The 23058-nt window shown below is 46.8% G+C and overlaps 1 protein-coding gene across 5 annotated transcripts in view; it reads left to right on the top strand.

The window, feature by feature from the left end:
• PLCB1 (phospholipase C beta 1) overlaps positions 1 to 23058 on the top strand; it is a 281298-nt gene that overhangs the window by 223777 nt on the left and 34463 nt on the right. For all 5 annotated transcript variants that reach the window (XM_063152825.1, XM_063152826.1, XM_063152824.1 and 2 more), the window contains exons 24-31: positions 1013 to 1145; positions 1910 to 1963; positions 2470 to 2689; positions 5727 to 5907; positions 7941 to 8017; positions 8107 to 8196; positions 9304 to 9361; positions 10368 to 10454. In XM_063152825.1, the coding sequence (XP_063008895.1) occupies positions 1013 to 1145; positions 1910 to 1963; positions 2470 to 2689; positions 5727 to 5907; positions 7941 to 8017; positions 8107 to 8196; positions 9304 to 9361; positions 10368 to 10454 (900 nt within the window). The remainder of the gene's footprint in view (positions 1 to 1012; positions 1146 to 1909; positions 1964 to 2469; positions 2690 to 5726; positions 5908 to 7940; positions 8018 to 8106; positions 8197 to 9303; positions 9362 to 10367; positions 10455 to 23058) is intronic.

Raw genomic sequence — 23058 nt, forward strand, 5'->3', positions numbered from 1 at the left:
AGTGTCAGGGCCAGGCTGAAGGAGCCCAGCAGCAGCACAAAGCCTTGGATCAAAACCCATTCTGCCTCCATTGATGTAGCACAGGCTGATGTTCTGCAAGCGTGGGGTAATCATGGGGCAGAAATAAAAAGCCAGCTGTGCTGTCCTGCCTCCTCGTGTAATGTGATTAGCATCAGAGGAGGAGATGGAAGCAGCTGAAGGAACAAATCCAAAACTTCCCTGAGACTCCATGGCAACCAGCCCTGGCGGGGACAGCAGGAAGCGGAAACATTTCAAAATAAAATTGCTTTGAATGACCTTCTGTTTGTGAGGGCTGGTGCCTGTTAAACCCTGATGGTCACAGGGACAGTTCAGGTGTCCAGGGTGTAGTGCAGTGCACGCTGCAAGCCTGAGCCCTGAGGAGACTGGAGAGAAGGAAAGGAGTGTGGAAAATGCTTCAGTATTTGGATTCCACAGATGTGCCCATGCAGCAGAATGCAGGTACTGTTCACAGATTCCCTTGGAGTGTGGTTACAGGAATGTCAGATCTTGGGAGTCACAAGGATGTTCCTGCTCTGTGAGAATGGTGAGGAATGGCAGTGCTGGGTGTGTCTATGAAATTTAGCAGCAATCTTGTGTACGTGTTTTGCTCACAGCAGGGATTTGGGGAGCATTCTCCTGGCAGCACCTATGTTATTTCTAGAAAGATTTTATGGCTCTCCACTGCAGTACAGCCTTCACATCTGGTGCAGCTAATATATGTTGCACTAAAAAATGTCCCTGATGAGTTATATCTGCTTAAAATACTTTTTCAGAATAATGCATGCTCCATTTCTTCTTGAAATTTACCCTGCACAAATGAGCCACCTGGGTTAGCACAGGTCCTAAGGATCTCTTCTTCCGTTGTTTGATTTTAAAATTATTTTTACATACAATGTTTGCAGAATTTTCATTTAAAAGCCAGGCTAAACTAAAGCAAGTAAATGATGTCTGTGTGTTGGGAGGAATTATGTGAATTATGGTGTGATTTCAGATTGACCACGGGGACGCACCATCCGAAGCCAACACTGAGCCCAGGCCAACACCAGCAGAAAATGGGGTGAATTTCACTGCCTCCCTCACCCCCAAACCAGCCACTCAGGTTGTGCACAGCCAGCCAGCACCAGGTAAAACATAACAAACAACACAAAGGAAAAGAGAAAAAAAAAGTCCCATCTTTTCTAAATTAGTCTGGGTAATATTTTTTCAAGTGCTTTGTGTCTAAAGAACAAAGGTGGGAAATTGTGTATTTGTTTTGTTTGTCTAAAATAGGTAAAAACTTTCCCACCACTTTTCTCTGCTTCAAATATACAAATATCTTCTACTTAACAGTTGCATCGGTGGTGAAACTGAAATTCTTTACGAGCAAGAAAATATGCTGGGGGTTTTTTGTTGTTGCTGCAAGTGCAGGAATCTCTTGGAATTGTTTCTATGCACAGTGACATCTTACTGCACACACAAAACCCAGTCCTAGGCACTGGTGTGATTTGTATTGACACATCTCCTGTAGCAAATGCTTGTTAAACACAGTGATTATGATTTTTATGGCTGCAGTATCTGCTGGATTCATGCTGTGTGCAGGAATTCTGCACTGCCACACGCTGTGTAATGTGGTTGTACTGCCAGCCTAATGTCACTCACATGACTCCTGTGAGTGGTGTCAGGGAGTTCTTCCTCCTTATCAGTAACAGCACAGCTCAGGTGGGGTTTGGAAGGTCACCTTTCTGTCTTCATGCTCCTCAAATGCCCAAAAAATGTCTTTTCTCCAGTGACTAAAGTCTGCCCATGTCAGGGTGTGTCCTGTGTCATCTGCCATGCTCTAGCCCTCAAGCAGCACAGTTGTGGCTGTTGTTTTAAAAGAATTGGAATTAAACATCTCTTTTACCTCTAGGTTCTGTGAAAGCACCTGCAAAGACAGAAGATCTTATCCAGAGTGTCCTCACAGGTAATAAATACACAGAATGAAGAATGACAAGCTTTTTTGTCAAGAAAAAGATATTTTTTATGAAATTGGCACCTGGCTTAGGCATTTCTTCCAGTGAGTGGGACTGCAGTAACTCTTACAAAATGCACATGCCAAGTGTTCTTCCTCAGGGCTGAAGTAAACAATGTTTGGGCACATCTCATGAGATGGGTGCCAACAGGGAATATTTTAGGAATTGTGGTTTCATGACCACCAAGCTACCATCTAAGCCAGAAAAAAGAGCAGCATTATTGTGAGAACAGGGGCTAAATTTGTTCTGAATGTAGTGAATACTAGTGGAACCATTTTGGTACAGTGCTTTCAAGCTAGCTAGCTTATTTCAGATAAAACCACTCAGTTTATGCCATATTTCCTTCACCCCAGCAAACAAGCAGGGTTTGTTCATTGCTGCTGGTGGCAATCCCTGGCTCTGGCTGAAATCCTGCCCTGCTGGAGAGCTGAAGTGCCTTTTGTGATTGCCATTGCAGAGGTGGAGGCACAGACCATCGAGGAGCTGAAGCAGCAGAAGGCCTTTGTGAAGCTGCAGAAGAAGCACTACAAGGAGATGAAGGACCTGGTGAAGAGGCACCACAAGAAAACCACGGACCTGATCAAGGAGCACACGGCCAAGTACAACGAGATCCAGAACGACTACCTGCGGCGGAGGGCCGTGCTGGAGAAAACCGCCAAGAGGGACAGCAAGAAACGGTGGGTGAGGCACCCTCCTCAGCAATGGCTGCTGGGGACCTGTCCTCAGGCACCTCTGCTGCTTGTAGGGTAGAGAATTCACACGGAGGGGGCAGAGCACAGAGCAATCCCCAGCAGCAGGTTCCTGGTTCATGGGGGAGGTGGGAGCGATGGCTCCATGGTGGAGCCCTGGGAAAGCTCAGGCCACAGCAGAGGGCACAGGTGTGGAACTGGGGGAAAGAGGCGCCTGGAGATGGTCAACACCTGACTGCTGATAAATCATGATTGATCTGGAGCACGTGGGAGTGTCCTAACGACTGCCTGGCTTTGCCCTGCAGGAACACCCCTTCTGTGCTTTCTCTTTCCAAGCCTTGCACCACCCTGTCTCCTTCTCTGTCCTGATACAACTTTTACATTCTTTATTAACTATAATTATCGATTTAAATGCAAAAACCTGCAATGAATTCTTACTAACCTTTCCACAATTATTGCCTTGTTCTTATGGTAGGAGTTGTATGTTAATAAAGATCAATTCCTAACTCCTGGCCAAGCATGTACACACACAGAGCCAGTCAGTGTCAGAGACTCTTGCAAATGAACTTTTTATTTCTCCCATTGGTGCATCCTTTTTGTCTTAACATCATTTATTTTTTAAAGTAACTAGACAAGCACTAAAGTCCACTTAACTTTTACATGAAATTGATGTAGGTGCAGTTCTTAAATATGATGATATTGAACAAACTTGTAAAAAAATTACTTTTTGGTAGAAGATATCAGAGAAAAAAGCTGCAAGCCTGCTCTGGCTGCCAGCCTTTTGATAGTACCTCTAAATGTGAGTGACTGGGACTCAGGCCATGGCTTGTCCCTGGCAGGAGCTTTTTCATTTCTGCCTTCCTGATGGCACAATGTCACTGGCCTTAGAAGAGCTGGGCACTCCCAATATATCTGTGTTCTGCTGGCCTGCACTGCTGCCAGTTTTCAGCTTCCAGGTTCTGTATTTGAGTGTAACAAGCTCCCTTCAATGGCTGGCTGTCAGCTCCCAGCCCAGGGATGTTTTATTTTATCTGCAGTGTTTTCCACCACCAAAGTGGGTGACAGACAGTGGCAGGCACAACAACAGCACGTTTCTGCCTTTCCTCCTATTCACATCTAAGCAGAAAATCAAGTTGGATGAATACAATGACTCATTTGTTTTTGAGCAAGAAAGGGTTTGAGGTTTTTTGGTGTGTTTGGTCTGACTGCAAACCACTGCTGATGTCAGGCAGCAAAACCCTGCAGTCTCCTGTGATGTCAGTGATGGGGAGTTTATGTGCACATACTGACAAGTCTGGAGATTACATGTCAAAAAAGGCGCAAATATGTTTTCAGGGATTTTCAGGCTTGCAATTACATATTATCTCAAGCAGCAGACTTCTAATAGAGCACAAGAGGATTTTTAATTTTTTTTTAATTATTGCTGGTACTATTTGCCTGTAACTGCAAAGTATAAATCACTGCTTCACAGGAGTCCCTGTATCAGATGGCCATAAAAATGTGTTGTCTCTGTCAGGAGCAATTTCTGCTTTCTTCCCTTGTCTAAAACTGAGCCAAGACTCAGTACAGCCTGAGTTGTCTGCAGAAAGTTTGAAATATTTATTTATACACGTGCTCAAGGGTTTTGTTGGTGTTGCTCTGAAGTTCCTTTAATGATCACATCCCATAAAAAGCAGCCAGTATTTCAGCCAGTGTTTAGAAACAGGCCTGATTCCTTTTTCCCAGAAATATAAGAGAAATGTCAGCTCTAAAATATGTGTTGTGCAATGGCATCATATGCTGACTGTAATATTCATTCACGCTGTCTTCTGGCTCTGAAATGTTTAAATTACCCTCACCCAGCACACTTAACCTCTTAGCAGAATATTCAAACACAATCAAAGCACGAGAAATAAAAGGAGGCTACCTTGGCACTGGTGTCCTCGGAGGGATGAGAGCAGGATCACATTATTCAGCAGAGGTAGCTCTGAGTGACAGCAGCTGCACACTTGAACCTGGGAGAGAGGAGAGAGGCAGAGCCAGCTCTGCACTGGAGTCTCTGCACATTTCTGAGGAGCAAACTCATTTTTCTCCCGTGTCAGCCCTCCCTGTTCAAGGTTTTGCTGTTTTGTCCATCTCCTGCGCTGCTCTGACGTTTCCCAGGCAACTGATTTAGCACCTGAGCCTGGCAGCAAACAGCAGCAGGGCAGGGACACAGCAGCATCTCATTCCTGTCATGTGTTTTCCTTGGGTTTGCTTAGTGCTGGCCTCGGAGTGATACTGGATTTGCTGCTTAATTTTCTCCTGGGCAGTTTGGTGTCATCTCCTTTCACAGTTACATCTGTCCTTCCTTCTGTCTTAAAGAGTAAAACAGACCCAAGCTGTTCCTCAGTTTTGCTTTTTAGCTTCCTTCCTGTGTTTTTCCCTTTGTTATTGTGTTTCTGCCTTGCTCCTGAGAGCTGCCTGTGTGAGCTCTGCTCCCCACTGGGGTGTGAGCTTTCCTTCTGGAGGCAGCAGCCCATGGAGCACTTTGCTGTGTGTGCTATGCATGGCATTTCCTGAAGGGGGGACAAAACACCAAATAAAGGGATGTTCCTGCATGTGAAGCATTTGGTAAATGCAGATGTAACGTTCAGCTTTTTAATTTATTGCTGAGTGGGTGCAGGGATGACTTTGTTTCCAAAATACTCAGCATTCACCCCTCCTGCTGGAGGCTGTGCAGCTTTGAAGTTCAGGTTCTGTCTGCAACGGGATAAACAAGTTCCCTGGGAAGTCTTGGCAGCTGCCTTTACAGCTCACTAAGTCTGGTTGCCACCACCCTGGTGGGTCAGTGGGATGAGGTTTAAAAGATGCAGCCATGCCATTAAGAAATCATTAATAACTTCTTTTTAACTCACTAGGGCTAAAATCTCCCAGCTCCTTGCTCTGTGTGTGGTGCTGGGGAGCTCGTTAGCAGGCAGTTTATACAGATGTGCCTTCAGCAGGCAGATTGGGCCAAGGGGAGGCAGGGTGGTGCCAGCCTGGTGACCTGTGCTGTTCCCTGCAGGTCTGAGACCAGCAGCCCTGACCACAGCTCCTCCACCATCGAGCAGGAGCTGGCGGCCCTGGACTCGGAGATGACCCAGAAGCTGGTGGAGCTGAAGGAGAAGCAGCAGCAGCAGCTGCTGAACCTCAGGCAGGAGCAGTACTACAGTGAGAAGTACCAGAAGCGGGAGCACATCAAGCTGGTAGGTTTGTGGTGTTGTGCTCCTGGGACACATTCTCATAGCTGGGGCTTCCTCCTGCCTGGGGTCCCTTGCAGAGCCCCATTCCCTGTGTTGTGCTGCAGCTCCAAGGGGCTGCTGTGTCACTCTGTCACTCCCAGCAGCTCAGAGGGCTTTGGGTGCATGGCACAAAGGCAGCAGCATTGTTCCTCCCTCATTGTTCTTCCCTCATTTTACTGCAGCTTTTGGATGAAGTTCCTGTTTTGTTCTGCCACTTTTCCAAACCTGCAATGCACAAGGAGGCAGGGTTAGCCAGGAAATAAATAGAAACACCGTGAAAATAGATTCAAACATTCCCCAGGACAGAGGGTTGTGCCAAAGAGTGTTGCTGTGGCAGATGAGCACTCTGAGGGGATACAGGACACCTTCTGGATACAGTGGAGAAATATTTTGCATTCATTGGTCCAGGTCAGCTTTGTTTTTACAGCTGGAGTTTGGCTGACAACTGCAGCAGGATCATAGGCCCTCTGAGCTGAAACAGAGGAGTTGGGCAGATGGAAGCTCATGCTTATGGACATTAGGCAGAAATGAACATTTTTTTAAAGGGTGTTATGGGAGTGCAAGCTGTTTATCAGCTCCAGACAGCCCCCTCTTGCAGTTTTTTCTGTTACCTGATGTTCTGCCTCCCTCCTGATGGGTGATTTGTCTGATTTGTCTCCTCTGCCCTGGCAGCCACAAAGAGCAGGTAAGAGGAGTGATTTGTGATCTGTGTGTGGTACTGCTCAGCAGTGCCCTGCACAGGCTAATTTCCATGGTCACAGCACAAAGCTGGGGTGTTTGTCCCCATCCTGTGAGTCTCAGTGCTCCAGGGTGGGTGTGTGTACCCGCCCCAGGGACAGTCCCCATCCCACTGACCTCTGCTGGCTGCTTCTCAGAGATTTGGGCTTTTATAAAACAACCATTTTGGACCCACATAGTTGGGCTGATCTCCTGAGGTAACTCTTTTCTCATTCTAAAATGGGGAATGGCATTTCTCAAAGCCAAGGTACATTTCTGGCATTATCCTGTTGGATGGTGGCACATTAAATTCATTTTTTAGCACAGAACTTTTGGGCAGCTTTCCCTCTGAGCTGTGCAGGAGTTAATATTCCAATTCAAACTTGCCTTTCAGCTGAGAGGTTCTTTCTGATGGCTTTATTTTAGTGGGGAGCCTATTGTTGGTACCCTTCTGCTTTTATCTGTGGAATGAAAAGTTGGATCAGACTGGCTGTGCTGTGTTACACACTCCTGGTTCATCTCCCTGAGAGGTGATTTTACAAAATCAGACTTAACCTAGAAGAGTGATCAAACCCTTTTAGGGTCCCAATTCCCACTTCATTCCCTGACCTGGCCCAGGAGCCGTGCCCACAGCTCCCCTCCTGTTAGCATCCCCAGCACAGCTGCGCCCTTTGTTTCTGCTTTGGGCACCAAGGAGAATGAACCCACAGCAGATTTCACACAGTGACTCAGAGATTTTCCTTCTGTGACCAAAATGTAGGTTATGCTTCTCTGTGCTTGCCTTTCATACCTGCCATGTCTGGTTTTCAACATGCCCCTGACCACCCTGAAATCCAAAGCATTCCTTGTAATAATCCTCATTACAAGAGGAACATTTCAGCCCTCACAGAAAACCTGGATGTTCTGTCACACAGGAATTCAGCTGGCAATTAGCATTGTGTAAATTCAATTTGTGACCCCTCATGTTTTTTCACAGGCACTTTCATTCCTAGCAAAGGTAAAATACTTGAAATATATTTTGGTTTTATATTTAAAGTGTGTCACCTTGCTCTACAGAGGAGTAGCAGTTTCTGGGTGAGTTGGACATGCACCATTCTGGCTGAACTGCACAAGTTAATCATGTGTTTATACTGATAATGATGTTTGGTGCCTTTTGATCGTTGGTAATTCATCTGGGAATGGTGTAACACTTTCCTGCCTCCTGCAGGCTTTTCAGGAAATTTAGCTGCCTCTATGGTGTTTAGCTGAAGATACATTTTTTATTTTGGGGATTTTTCTAGCTAATTCAGAAGCTGACAGATGTAGCAGAGGAGTGTCAGAACAACCAGCTAAAGAAACTGAAGGAAACATGTGAAAAGTAAGTGCTGTTCCCTTACCACTGATTGCTGCTCCTTGTGGGATTTGTTTGGATACTTTCTGTACTCCCCTTTATTTTTTATGCTTTAGAGAAAAGAAAGAACTGAAGAAAAAAATGGACAAGAAGCGGCAGGAGAAGATCACAGAAGCAAAGTCCAAGGATAAAAATCAAATGGAAGAGTAAGTAAATCCCTGGATCTATATCACTGCACAGGATTTTTCACAGCTGGTAACCAAAGGAAGGTCTTGACCCTAAATGCAAGGCAGCCTTCAGTCAGACCTCCCCAGAGTCCTTTCCCTGACAATAATTTCATTTCCTGGGGCTGCTCCAATCTCCTGTTCACGAGCTTTACTTTAGAGCAGTTAAAAATACAAGAGGAGCGAACAGAACAAAACCAAAAAGGAAACCCTCTAGTGTTTGAGTTTTACCATGTAACAGAGGCACAACTGTGTTTGGTTTGCTGCAGGTGAAAGGGTTTGCACAGGGTCTGGAGCCTCTCAAGAGAGAATCTGTATTTGGTACCCCTGAGAGGAAATCACAGACACACACAGTGAAGGGTTTCAGGTAGTTTCAGAATCAGCACATTAAAAATGTCAATAAACATCCTATTAAAAAAATAAAGATGAGAATAATTTATTATGGAAATGAGGAAAAATAGTTAACATAGTTAGAGCTGTTCAGAGGGCATGGAATTAATTTTAGAAGAGAGCAGCTGGCCATTGTGGAAATGCTGCAGCAGTGAAAATCAATTGCAGGAGGAAATGATTTGCTGAGAGGTAAATGTGGCACTGGTGACAAAGGCTCAGGGACACACAGATAGCTGTTCTTTTCTCTTGCCCTTTCATTTATTTTTCCTCATTTTTCCCAAGGACTTTCCTCTGTCAGGCTTTTCCAAGAGCCCTTGAGAGAGGTGAGATGGGAACCCCATTGAAAGTCAGCTTTCCCCTGTGTGTGACACAGCCTGTCCTCACTCTGGGAGCAGGGCACAGAGGTGTGAGACCTTCCTTCTGGTGGATCCCTTCTGACTCACTCTGGCTGCACTGCTGCTCATCTAAAGCTTCTGCACAACTTTGGGCAGGAATATTACACAGACTCACCAATTTCATTGTTTTTACTTCGTGTTTTGTAGGATTTAGGCAAACCACCCAGGGTTTGGCCTGGCAGAGAGCTCAGGCAGGTAAAAGCCATTGTGTTTAGCACAGTGGGATGTGCTGCTGTGCCTGCAGTAATGCTGGAATATTGCAATAATGCTGGAATAATGCACTAATGCTGGAATGCTTCCCCAGGGAGAAGACGGAGATGATCCGCTCCTACATCCAGGAGGTGGTGCAGTACATCAAGAGGGTAGGTCAGCCTCTGCTGCTGCTGGGGCAGGGAATGGCACCTTGCACCTGCAAGCTTGGGTTCTGCTGCAGGTTCTGGGCTTCAGCAGGAGGGTTCTGCACCTGCTGGCTCCCAGCAGATGCAGTGTAGGCTCTGCTTCCCATTCCAGGTAAAGGAAAGCTGGGATTCCAATTAAAGGAAAACTGGGATTTCAAACAGCCCTTCATTAATTGTTAGTCAGCAGTTGGGGGATGGTGCTGAGGAGGGAAGAATTCAATACAATTTCATCTCTGAATATCCTGTGTGTATCTGTGGAAAATGCACCCATTTTTTTAATGGCCTTGCTGGCTGACAAATGCAAAGATTGCATAAGGAAAGTCAATGAACATTTAATTGCAGAGTATATATTAACTTTAATTGCATTAGTACAGTTACTGAAATGTAAAAAGCATTCTGTAAGTTCTGTAAACACCAATTAAAGAATTCTATTATGGTTGTTAGCTTTCCTGAAGCTACAGGTGGTTCACACCAGGCTGAAATCATGCCCTGCAGTGCTTTGGGCTGTAAAATCACTATGGAATGTGTGCAGCCATTGAATTCTTCTCTTAATTTCAATGCAGAGATAGTCATGTTCTAAAATTGGCCCATTTTTGCTTAGAAGAGTCTGATTTAGGAAGCAGCCTAAAGAATTAAGTAAACTAAGTTGGTTTTGTTTCTGAGGGTGTTACTAAGTGAAGCCCAAAATTTGGAATTGAATAACATTAGAGTCTGCAGTAAGTCCTTCAGACATTTGTGATCCTGAATGTTACATGTAAATCTGATATTCCATGTCCACACCTGACTGTTGCACAGCTGTGCTCAGGGGTGCTCAGGCAGTGCTGTGTCATTTCTGTCATTTCAGCTTGGAATTGGTCACATTTTTGATGACAGTGTCTCAGTTCTGATGGGTGGGGTGTTTACTGGGGGGCAGGTGGGAGAGTGAGGCTGTGCAATCCATGAACAAAGATCCTCTGCTCTTTCCTGACAGCTAGAAGATGCTCAGAGCAAAAGGCAGGAGAAACTTATAGAGAAACACAAGGAGATCCGCCAGCAAATACTGGATGAAAAGCCCAAGGTAAAGAGTTTTTGAACATGTTACAGTGCTAAAATTGTCCTTCAGGAGAGAACGAGCTCTGGCAGCAGGTAGGCTGATGTTTGAACGTGAGGGAAGCACCAGAGGCCCCCTCAGTGGCAGCAGGGTGAGGGGAGGCAGGAGCAGCCTGTGGGGCACCCCTCCCTGCAGATGTGACAGGAGGGCTCTTTGCAGCACCCATCTGATCAGGAGCTGTCGGTGCAGACGGTGCTGTGACCAGCAGAGTGTGCCCTTCCCTCCCCTGTGCCTGACTGCACAGAAGCAAAACACAGCTCCCACTGGAAGGACAGAGAGATATCTCCTTAGCATGCTGCCCCGGGTCCTGTGGCACCCCAGGAGGGATTGCTGTGGGACACAAGGAGCCTTCTTACAGGAGTAGTGCTTCACATTCCACACGGCTTGCTGGATTGATTGCCTCTGTTGGAGTTTATGCACTGCATCCACGTGTAACATTCTGAAATGCAGGTTCTGCTCCTTGGGCCTGGGGCTCCCTCTTGCTCCAGGTGGAGCTGGGGCAGCTTTGCCACCAGCCTCAGTGGAGAGGTTCAGATGCTGCACCTGATCTCCTGTAGGAACACCTGGCCATGGTCAGACCTCCACATGGAGGGAGGCTTGTGTTCATCAGGGCTCATGGCCAGGTGTAATCCTCCCAGCCCACTGTGTCACGTCTGCTCTCGTTGTTCTGCTCCTGCTCACACCTGTGTCCTTGGCTCAGCTCCATTCCCTGTCTGTGCCCACAGCCCCGGTGTTTCTGTGCCTGTGCCACAGCTGCAACTCTGGCACTGCCAGGGAGTCATCACTGCTGCCGTGGCATCTCTGGGGAGCAGCAGAGAGTAAGGCTAAGGGCTAAGAGTTTACACAGGTTTACAATAGTTTGGGAAAACAAAAATGTTTGCATTTCCAGTTTTCTATTCATGTTTGTAAAATGGTGCTTACAAAAAGCTGGAACTTTTTGGTGTTGTGGTCATCTTGTGGGTGTAAAAAGTATCCATATCTTTATGTTTAGTGCTGTGGGGTCATGAGTTCATCAGGCTTGTGAACTGGAATTTAAACACTGGAATTTAAAATGCCAAAGAATAATAATCAGTTAGTGCTTCTAGCACTGGATCCTTGGGCACTCAAATTATTCTGCTTAGCTGTGTCCTTCCTTCTTGTCTTCTTTATTTTTTATTTTTAATTTATCCATGTACTGAGGAGTAGCATAAAGCACTGGAAATTTGTCACTGAGGACTTGAGCTGAATTTGGAGAGGTGCTGGGGCAGCCACGTTTGACTCTTTGATCAGTTCCCTCTGCCCAGGGCTGGCTGTGGGCACAGTGACAGCTCCAGATCCCTGTGGGCACAGACCAGCTCTGGATGAGCTCCAGATCCCTGTGCCCCTGCCCTCCCTCCTCTCAGGGCTGTGCTCACAGGGCCTGGCTCCAGGGCTTTTCCCTTTCCCCACACACTGGAACAGGCACCAGGCTCAATTTATGGTGCTGGTGCCTCCTGCTTGCATGAGAGGCTTTAGGAAAACATAATTACTCATTTTATTAAGTCTCTTTTTATGCTTTGCTCCGTGTCCATGTTTCACTCCCATATTTGCCTCCTCAGTGCCGGGGTGGATGATGTAAAATAGATCAAATGATTTCCCAGCTGAGCAGAGCTGCTGTGTTTGCTGCAGGCTGCAGCCTTTCTGGGGGCTGCTTTTTCAACAGCCCAGCCTCTCCTGCTTCAAACACCCACTGAAATTTATGCTGCCTGTGTTAAAAGGCTTTTCTGGCAGCATCAACTCAGCCCCAAACAAAGAGTTCAATATATTAAGAGGGAAAGAATTTTCGGTATTCTCAGCAATGATTCCACTGGAGACAGATCTGCTGTCATCCCTCAGTGCTGCTGGGTTATTTATTGGTGCTCCCAGTGTGTTGTTGTGCTCTGAGTGTGCTCACAGCCCTTTCCCAGCCAGGGAGGATGCTGTGGCACCCAGTGTTGCCAGCACACTGCCACAACCTCTCCCATCGTGGTGGCTTTTCTCTGAGTTAGCAGCTTCCTCTCCTGTGGTGTGTGCAGGGCACCAGGAGAACATCTGCCTTGGAGTGCTGATGTGTTAGAAACTGCACAACCTGGATGCAGAGTAACTCCCTGTCCTGGAGGCTGCTTTGGTTTGGTTTGTTTTGTTTAAAATATCACAGGGTTAGCTGAAAGTGCTTAACCCGGGGCTGATTTATAGCCCTAAGCTCTGCCTCTCCCTCACATGTATCATTTCTTTCTAGTGTTTCGATGTGAGACTGTTTTGCAGCTTCTATTTGCAGGGCTATTGTATTAAAAAGAGCTTTTTTGCTCCTGTGAGAGTTGGAGATTTCCTGAACTGGTACTTTTAGGGAAAAGGCTGGAAACAGCTCCTTGTGGTGCTGCAGGAGCCAGGGCAGGATGGGCTTTAGTGAGCCCAGAGGTGGCTCTGTGTGATGGCAGTGACACAGTGACCTCTGTGTGTGATGGCAGTGACACACTGACCTGTGACCCTGCACAGCCTGGGGGTTACAGCCAGGTGTGGAACCACGTTCTGTAGTTCCAGGTGTAGTTCCAGGTTCTGTAGAACCAGATTCTGTAGTTCCAGGTTCTGTAGTTCCAGTTCCCTCCTGCTGGCTTTTCCTGACAGCACCATCACCAAGCAAGGCCATATTGTATTTTCTCTTCTCTCACTCCCTGTTTTTCCTTACATTATCTCCTGGCAGCTCTATTATCTATCACAACTTGTATTTTCTTTCTCTCCCACCCTCGTGCTCTGTCTCCTCCTCTCAGTCACTGATGCACATGGAGCTTGTCCTTTCCTTACCTTGTCCCCTGGGCTGCTCCTGCCTGCAGTGGGAGGGATGCCCAGGGTGCCCAGGGATGCCCAGCTCTGTGCCCTGCATGTGTCAGGGCAGGGAGGGATTTTGGATCCTGCATGTGGCACAGAGAGTGCCCAGGATGGGCATGGCACACATGGCTCTGTCCCTGACAGCTTGTGCATCAAATTAAACACAAATCAAGTGCATTTCCTTCCCCCTGCCCCCTTGCCTCCAATTCCATTGTAATTACTGAAATCAATACACATGAGACACGACAAGGAGTTAATTATTTTTCTGGGAATCGATTCCGTTACAGTAAATAGACCCAAGCCTCCTCTAGTTGGACTCAGTGGGACTTGTGTTACCTGTGCTGGTGGGTCAGAGCCTTTACAGCCTCTGGTACCTCCAGGGCTGCAGCTCTGGTGCTTTGGGTGAAGCTCTGTGACCTCCTGGTGCAGGTGATGCTGTTGAGTGGAGCTGTTCCCTGCAGGAGGGTAAACAGTAAATGTGTCCTGAAATACCTTCCAGAAGGTGAATACCTTCTGAAACACCTTCTGAAAGATCTTCTAAAAGGTATTTCAGCAGCCCTGAGGAGCTGCGGTGAGTGTTCCAGAGTCACTTCAGCTCCCTGGGAGCTCACAGCAACAATGCTGTGTCCACCACAATCCCCTTTCATCCCTGACACCTCTGCAGGAAGCCAGGCTGCCTTTTGGGCAAGCTGCACTCGATTCAAACACTTCCAGATGCATTCCAGTTCAACCACAGGCAGCTCTCCAAGAATTTTGGGGCAGGAGTTTGGAGGAAAAGGTTATTTCAGTTTACTGGGATTCATGGGACTTGCCTGGCTTGGGATCGGACAGGGGAAAGTTGTCCTCCCAGAAAAATCAGTATTCAGACTCATGGCAAAAAAAACCATAAAAGTGATCTGATAGCCAGTGTCATATTTACAAAGTTCTTCTGTTTTTCCCTGTTTGGGTAAAAATTCTGTTTGTTAGTTCATTCAATTTGAAAATTTCCAAAGTTTAAAAAGAAATCTGTCTTCAATCTGTGGCTGCTAAGCTAAAATGACTTGTGGCATTATCTGCCAAAAAAGCAGGGGATTAAGAGGATTGAAATAATTTACTGTTTGTTTCACTGTTCAGCTCTGGGCTTTGATGCTTGTGTACTCATCAGAGGGGAATAATAAAATGTTTATTTACCTCATTAAGTAGGCAACAGCACGGAGAAATGAAGGGAATTTTCATAGCCTCAGTGACCAAGGAATATTTAAAAGGAATATTTAAAAGAGAAAAAAGAAACACAGAGTGATATTTACAAATGTTCCTGTGACTTGATCTGGCATCTTCCCACTTCTGGATGGGAGCTTGTGTTTAAATTTTGAGATCATTGGGACTGTTTATGATTTTGGGATCCATTCCCTGCAGGATCTGGCTCTTTGCTCACACCCAGCCCCAGGTGACAGTCAGCCCAAACTTTGAACAAAGTTGGGATTTAAATGTGCTGGGATTTAAGTGTGCTGTTGGTGCAGTTGCTGAGCTGCCCCTGGTTCAGGGTATTATTTTGGGGAATTTAGGGTGCTCCCTTTTCTGCTGTTTCTCCCAGTGGATAAACAGTTCCCAGTGGCACGTTCAGCCTGGGAACTGAGCAGTAAATAATCTCACTTCACTCGTTAAAAATAAGCAGGCTGCCCTTTATCCTGTGCCAGTTTTGTACCAATAAAACCTCCCTGAGTTCCCTGAAGCGACTGACACATCCCAGGCCTGAGAGCAAAAGGGTCCAGTCCAGTACCAGGATGCTCAAAGCATCATTGTCACTTTGGGCCTTGCTGGTTTACATCTTCCTTACAAATCCACATTTTAAAGGATTGTTTATGTTTTCCAGCAGGATAAATATTGCAGTGTGAGAAATGGGTATCACAAAAGATACGTGCAGCAATATGAGGTGATATTTATTGTGTTGACTGAATGTCTTACACATACATGCCCTTGGAAACATTCCTTTTAAATCAACAGCATCACCTTTCCAGTGTGAATATGCAAAATGCTTTTAAAATTTTTAATTGAATTCTGGTGTCGCTTTCTTTTAAATAAAAGTGTCACCAACTCTTTGTAGGAAGAATTTAAATGTAAAGAAATACTTTGGTGAATGGGACACATGGAGAAATATGATAAATTTAAATTGGAGTTTATTGATAGAGGGAAGGAGATATTTTTCACACATGGATCATTCTACTGGAAGTCAGAGAAAATCTTGGGTTTGCTCTGGAGTTGCAATAAAAGGGGAAATAAATTACTTGAAAGGGCAAACTTTTCAATTCTGCAGTAATGTAAATCAGAAGGAGCATGATCAAGTTCCCAGTGTCACTGGTGATTTAAAGATATTAGGTTTCTTAAAGCTGATCTCCTTCTTAAACCTCCCTTCCCCTGTCCCAGCTTGCTCAGAGCCCCATCAGCCTGGCTTCAGAGCTGACTGCTGTGTTAACCTGGTGCTCTCTGAGGGGAAAACAACCAAAGCCACGCTAAAAAACTGAAGGAGCCAGGGAGTGCCAAGGTTTTGTGTCGGGATGTTTGGCTGAGGCTGTGCAATATTTAAACCTGCCCAGGGAGGGCTGTGCTGGGGAAATGTCTGTGACTGTGCAAAGGCAAGGGCTTTGGTGAATGTCAGGGAGCACCAGGGCACCACCACAGGCTGTTCTGTGCCCTTGCCCTCTGCAGGAGCTGGGCTGGCACTCCAGGAAATGGTAAAGCGCAGGAAATGCTAAATGATAGAACACACTGAATTCTGCGTGGGGTGTGCACAGACAGAACACAGCTTGCAATGCATGGCAGCACACACAGACATCCCCCATGCACACCCTGCACACACCCCTGCCTCCCAGAGCCAGCCACAAACACCCAGGGCCACAACCAAATACCCCTGGAGAGACAACCAAATACCCTTGCACAGCTGGAGAAACAACCAAATACTCCTGGTGCTGCCATCACCACAGCAACAGCAGCACAATTATCAGCCCCTGAGTGCAGCATGACAAATGGCAGCAGATCCAGTTTGACACAGCTAATGGAAAAGTGCTGAAAGAAATATTAATGCCTGCTATGTGAACTCATTAAAGAGATGCTTTAAAATGCATGAAATGTGGGGGGGGAGATGTGTTCTTTAATGAGCAGAGTAAAATCAGTGGTCCTGCAAGGGCTGTGGTGCAGGAAGGGCTCTGTGTGTGCAGTCATTAGGCAGGAGAGGGGCAGGGTTTGTGCAGAATCCCCTGCAAAGCAGAGGCACTGATGGAAACACTGCTGCTGGCTGTACAGGAAAGGGTAGCAGAAACAAGAAAACTTGTGTTACAGCTTCAAAACTATACCTGATTTAAAGAGTGTACTGAAAGTCATGTGTAGCCTGTCTTGGGGAAGGACTTTTCTTTCTAGAAACAACCAAAATCAGAAGAAATGCTGTTGTTTGGAGATGCAGTCTCTTCCCCAGGAGGTTGAGAATACTGAGCTTGGTGGGAGATGAAATCCCTGCACATCCAGGAGGGAGAGAAAGTGGCAGGGAACATTCCAGCCCTGTTCCCACATTGCTCCCAGTGCTGCCTCTGGAGTCAGTACAGAATAGCTGGGAAGGATGTTCCCTGGAAAGATTACTTTTCATTAGACATCTAAACATCTCCTGTGAGTCACTTGCCCCAAATCAGCAGTTTCCAGCAGAGGAGTTGCTGCAGTTCATCATCCAGGAGCTGTGGGGGATGGCAGTCCATAGGTTGGCCTGCAGTGACTCAGTAAATTCCCATTATTCAGCCCTGGTTTGGAGGCAGGTTTTGCCCAGAGTGTGGAGTGTGACTAAGTAGCTAACTGCAGCTCTGTACCTGAGGATGATCTCTTTAGTGGAGGCCAAGGGATCTGTGAGCTCTGTGTGGCATCATTGGATGTGCCTGGCAAGGGGAGTACTAATCCAGATGTGCTTTGATACAGAGCCTAGCTCTAGGATGGTCAAAGCAAAATTTAAACTTTTTAACATTATCTTTTAACATTGGAGCCCAGTATTGTAACATTGAATTTTCCATCATGAGTGTGGTGAAAGTTCACAATTTTTGTTCTTTTTCCATTGCTCATATATGAAAGATAAAGCAGTTTTGATGTTCTTGTGATAGAAAAATCCTTCCTTTTAAACCTGCTGGGTATGGGGCAGGGAATCTGAGCTCTGGTTCATTCCATCAGCTTCCCAGGTCTCAGACTGGCCCGTGGTTTATAGAAATGAAGCCATGCACTAAAGGAAGTTATCAGGCATAATATTACCCTGCTGATAATGGAGGGAGGCCTCAGCCTTTTTCATTTCTCCTTTTCTCTATATCCCCACTGTCCCCCATTTCCCCTGCTCTCCTGCTTGTCCTTCTCCACCTTCCATCAAGCTCCTTTTCTCAGCATGTGGTTCCTTTCTCCTGCTCTTTCTGTAGCCCTTATTTTCCATCTCTTGCACTCCCTGCTCTTTGCCATCACTGGCTGCTGACACATTTCAGGGAGTGCCCACAAGTGCCTGTGGGAATGGGGCTCTTGCAGGAGGAGCAGCACGAAGGGGAAAGGTGTTACAGAACTGCCAGGAGTGTTCTGCACGTTTGTGAGCTGGGCTGGGAACGGGGCAGGCGTTCCCAAAGCTTCCCTCGGATGGGAGAGAGGAGGCTCAGGGATTGGGGAGAGGATGCACAGGGCACAGGGATGGGAGAGAGGATGCACAGGGCACAGGGATGGGAGGGAGGATGCACAGGGCATAGGGATGGGAGAGAGGATGCACAGGGCACAGGGATGGGAGGGAGGATGCACAGGGCACAGGGATGGGAGAGGATGCACAGGGCACAGAGGTGGGAGAGAGGATGCACAGGGCACAGAGATGAGTGCAAACACTGCAGGTGCAGATCAGCCCATTGCACAGAGCCTGGGCCCTCCCCTCTGCTCTGCTTGGCTTTTGAGAGGCCAAACATACACAGAGTTTAGGGATTAGAGATTGAATTCCATTGAATGCATACCTTTTTAGCTTATATTTATACCAAAACCCTTCACCATATATTTCCCTTTCAGAGCTGATCAGCCATTTATGCAGTCCTGTTCATTGTCAAAGGCATCTCCAGTAATATTCTACATTTCCTTTGATTTCTTTCACGTTTCTTACAGCAAGGTGACTGCTGACAAGCAATTACATGCCACTTTTAGTGTAACAAACACTTTGATTTGTACATCAAGGAAGCCCAGATGTATAAATCACTTGGCAACAGAAGCAGCTCTCAATTAGATGAGATAAAATGAGGAAAGGTGATTTCTGTGATGCCATAACATCACCCACTTTCTTTTTCTCTTGCAAAATGTGCTCTGCAAGTTCACATTCTAGAACAGGCAATGAGTGTAGGAGTGTGCAGACACCCTAAAGCAGCAGTGTTGTATCACACCAGCGGTGCTGTACAGTGCATTGATAGCCAGGGACACTGAGAATTGCATCAGATAAAAGTGCTGAACAGGCCACAGGTTTGTGATCCAACACACTGGGCAGATAAAATTCTTCTGACCTCTGAAGACTCATAAGTGGAGCAGTACTGGTACCTGTTCTAAGCTGGCCAGCATGAATGTTAATCACAGTATGAGGAAGTGGAGTAGATAGAATCCATTTGTTTACATTGATGAAGAAATGTGGTTTCTATATGTCACAGTAAATATTTGGCTGTGTGTGCATAGGCACACATGCTCACCAGCTCTATTAAGAACATGCATATGCTATAATTTTAGAGATTTAGCTTGATGCATGTACATTTTGGATGCATCTGTTAAATTACAGTTATTCACAGCCTTGCAGGATGGAAAATTCACTATCACAAAATTCTGTTAGTGATTTTCAAACTGGCATGATCACCACATTAATTACAGTGTGATTCAAACCTTTGGTTTTTACTTTCTTTCTTTTTTCCCCCTGTCCTTTAAAATTGCCTGCTTAATATTCTGCTTCTCTTCTGGAAAGACAATAAATGGGGAAAATTCTGACTGCCCATTGAGAGCCTTCCTTGGCTGTGAGCACAGCAAATGGCACAAGGGAAAGGGACCTCAGGCAGCTGATGGGAGTGAAAGGTTTGGTGCAGAGAAGGCAGCACAGGGCACTGAGGATGGCAGTGAAAGGTTTGGTGCAGAGCAGGCAGCACAGGGCACTGAGGATGGCAGTGAAAGGTTTGGTGCAGAGAAGGCAGCACAGGGCACTGAGGATGGCAGTGAAAGGTTTGGTGCAGAGCAGGCAGCACAGGGCACTGAGGATGGCAGTGAAAGGTTTGGTGCAGAGAAGGCAGCACAGGGCACTGAGGATGGCAGTGAAAGGTTTGGTGCAGAGAAGGCAGCACAGGGCACTGAGGATGGCAGTGAAAGGTTTGGTGCAGAGCAGGCAGCACAGGGCACTGAGGATGGCAGTGAAAGGTTTGGTGCAGAGAAGGCAGCACAGGGCACTGAGGATGGCAGTGAAAGGTTTGGTGCAGAGAAGGCAGCACAGGGCACTGAGCATGCTTTCAGAGCTCAGGAGGGGCTGTGCAGGTTTCATAGACTCTCCTCCTTCCTCTCAGCCTGTAGTAAACACAGAGTATCTGTGCACCAGCTTCCAGCTCCAGTGGCAGGAATTCCATCATCCCTGCTTTGCTCTAAACTGACCTGCTGCTCCTTGAATTGTGTTAGGGATTTGTTAGGTTAAGCACAGGGGGCATTTTGAGTGTTCAGATGATAGAGACTATAGAAATGCAAATGAGACAGTAAATACAGGAGGAAGTCATGGAGGGCTTCACTGAGAGTTATCTGCTAGATAGATAAATTCTCCTCTCAGCAAACTGCAGTGGCTCTTCCCTCCTAGAGAGGCTCTCTGCAGTGCTTAACAGGTAGCTGCTCTTCAGAAAGAGCCCAAACAGATTTGTCTCCTCAGCCCAGAGATTAACACATCCTCAGGAGTGACAGATTGCAAAGCAGGGAGATGGATTGGCATGGGAGAGGGCAAGTGAAGCTCAAAATGTCATCCTGCATTCATTATGGCTGTGGCTTCCCAGTTAATGCACAGAATCTCTCCTCTCCGTGGAACCCGTACTCTGGAGCTGCACAACCAGTAATGAAACCCATTTTCTGTCCCTGCACTGTTTTCTGCTGTACTCTGGTACATCCTGGTAGGCAGTTCCTGCTCCTGCAGACAAGATGAACTGACTCCTTACTGCCCTAGCTGAGCAATCACTGTGTGGCCAGCATCCCTGGTTCAGCTGTGGAGGTGTGGGAATACATGTAGGGACTGATCACACCCTCCAGTGGCTGGAACTCCTGGCTTTTCCTCTCATGTTTATCTTTTGCTGAAAGGCATCATCCCAGCATTTTTACCTTCCTTACACAGGGAGTACCAAAGCTGTGTAATGATCACCCTGACTGGAATTCTGCTGTGCCAGTGCTCCCCAGTCACCCTTCCCTCACCATTTGTCAGATTCACTCCCTGCCTGTTGAATCAGAAAACAAATAATGTGACTTTCTAGCTCAGAAGAAACATTGCTCTTGGAGCTGGTAGCATATTGTGAGGAAATGCATTTGGTGTTGGTTTGTTGAGCTCACTGTCTGCCCTGCTTGCAGATGATGTTCCTCACTGTGCAGAGGGCACTCAGCAATGTCCTTCTGTCCTCACTTCTGATTGTTTTCCAGGAGCTCTGCTCTCCAGTAACTTTGTGGTGGCTTCTCAGGTCAGGGCTCCTGTTTGTCCCTCTGAGGCTGGGCAGTTCTTGTCTGGTGCACAGGCTGTGACAGGATGCAATATTAATGACACAGCAGGGAAAATCAGCAGTGGATCATTCCTGCCATGGGGAGAGTCCCAGCTTGGCCTGTGTTTCCTGTGGAAAACTAGATTTACTAGATTTACTAGATTTACATTTCCTGAGCAAGTACTTGCAGAGGATGATCTCTGCTATCCCATGCTCTGTGCAGCACACTCTTGCTGTAGTATGGGAAGCACAGATTGCTCTTATTTATCAAGAGTTCTCCAGTCTCCCTCTCAGCAGACACAGGATTCCACAGGATTTCTCAGTTGGCCTCTCAGTCCTGTTTGCAGCTCTGGCTGCTCCTCCTGTCACTCACACTCATGTCCTTCATCCTCAGGCCAGCATTCCCGAGTGCCTGTGCAGCCCTGGCTCCTTAGTTACCCCAAGGGAGCCCCCCAGAATCCTGCCAGCTTCCCCTCCAGCTCAGGAGCAAAGGCAGCCACATCCAGCAGCACTTGCACAGGATCTGTCCCTCACTCATTTCACAGAATGGCTTTTAGAAATGTTTTCAGCACTCAGCAGCTTCTGGCTCAGATATGGGGTCTTTCATATGCAAGACCATACAGAATTTTGGGGTTTGGTCTCCTGAGCCTGTTAACTGGTAAAGAAACAATATTTCTAACCCATCTTTAAAGTGCCTTTTTTAGCTGCCTCTTAGCCAACTTTAACCCCCAACTGAATCATGTCTCCCCTCTTTCTTTTTACCCTGGGTGTTGCCTTTCAGTCTGTGATGCAGAACACAATGCTGGAATTCACACCAAAACGGTGCCCCTCGCCTCCCTGTGACCCCTCAATTCCACTGAAATGGCTCACTTGTTCTTGCTGGCTTTCAGTTTCTGTTACCCACCATGAAACTTGGGATTCATTTCCCTGGGAGTGCCACTGGGGGATATTTATGTGTGTTTCTGCTCAGTTAGGGCATTGACCCCTGGCAGGCCATGCACCTTGCACTGTCCATGCTGGGGTCAGCTGGACAGGGATCAGCCCTTTGTGGGCTCACCTCTGGGACAGAAGGTGGTGGTTCCCCCTCTCCCGTCCCTGCTCTGCTCCCGTTTCTGTCCCAGTGCCTTGTCCTGCAGGGTTCTGTGTCCCTGCTGCCCTGACACTGGCCCAGCTGTGCCTGGCTCCCAGAGCTCAGGGCAGCCCAGCCTTGCTGGATCCCAGCCTATCACAGGAGCAGCTTCCCCTCTGAGTGCCAGCAGCCAGGCTTTCCCAGTTCCCATGTTTTCCTTGTCCTTCCCCAGTTTGTACTCCCTCTCTGCCAAGCTCTCTTGGCAGCTCAGGGTGGAGTGCTGCTGGAACACTCCCTGTTGTTACAGGCTCATGGAGTGCTTTGCTTTTGCCTCTGTCACAGTTTCACAGTAGAAAAGCTTCAATCATTTTTGGGGTGTTGTTGACCCCTGCAGCTGGTGCTTCCTGCCATGCAGGGACTCTGGAACAGAGCACAGGGATTTCTCAAATAGCACCAGCAGTGGGAATGGTGAAAAGCTGCTGGAACCAGGAGGGCAGATAGACAGGAAGGCAAATGTTTAAAAAATACATTAGCTCTATTAAGAGATACTCTTCAGCTCCCAGGGAGGAGGAAACTCTGAGAATAGGAGGAAGGAAGGAAGTGCAGCAATAATGAGAATATGGACACTTGTAGGGGGTGTGAAGGAGAGGAATGCTTGGAGAGAGGCAGGAGGGGGAAATTGGGAGGCAGATTTTGGTGTTCCATTGCCTGCCAATGCAAAGCAGTGCCAAGATGCTGTGGTACTGTTCCAAGGTAGCTTCAACTGCCCCAGACTGGTCAATCTAAAGTTTCAATAAGATTTATGAGTTGCATTGTGTGTCTTCAAAACAGAAGGAATAATTCTTTTACTGTTGCATTCATTACAGATAGACATATATCTTTATATCCATATTTAATAAAAAAAAAGTGAGGAAAAATTATTAAAGTTAAGACTAAATGTTCTACATTTGCATTTCATTAATTCAGGAAT

This window comes from Melospiza melodia, chromosome 3, assembly GCF_035770615.1.
Source record: "Melospiza melodia melodia isolate bMelMel2 chromosome 3, bMelMel2.pri, whole genome shotgun sequence".
In the NCBI taxonomy this organism is placed as follows: domain Eukaryota; kingdom Metazoa; phylum Chordata; class Aves; order Passeriformes; family Passerellidae; genus Melospiza; species Melospiza melodia.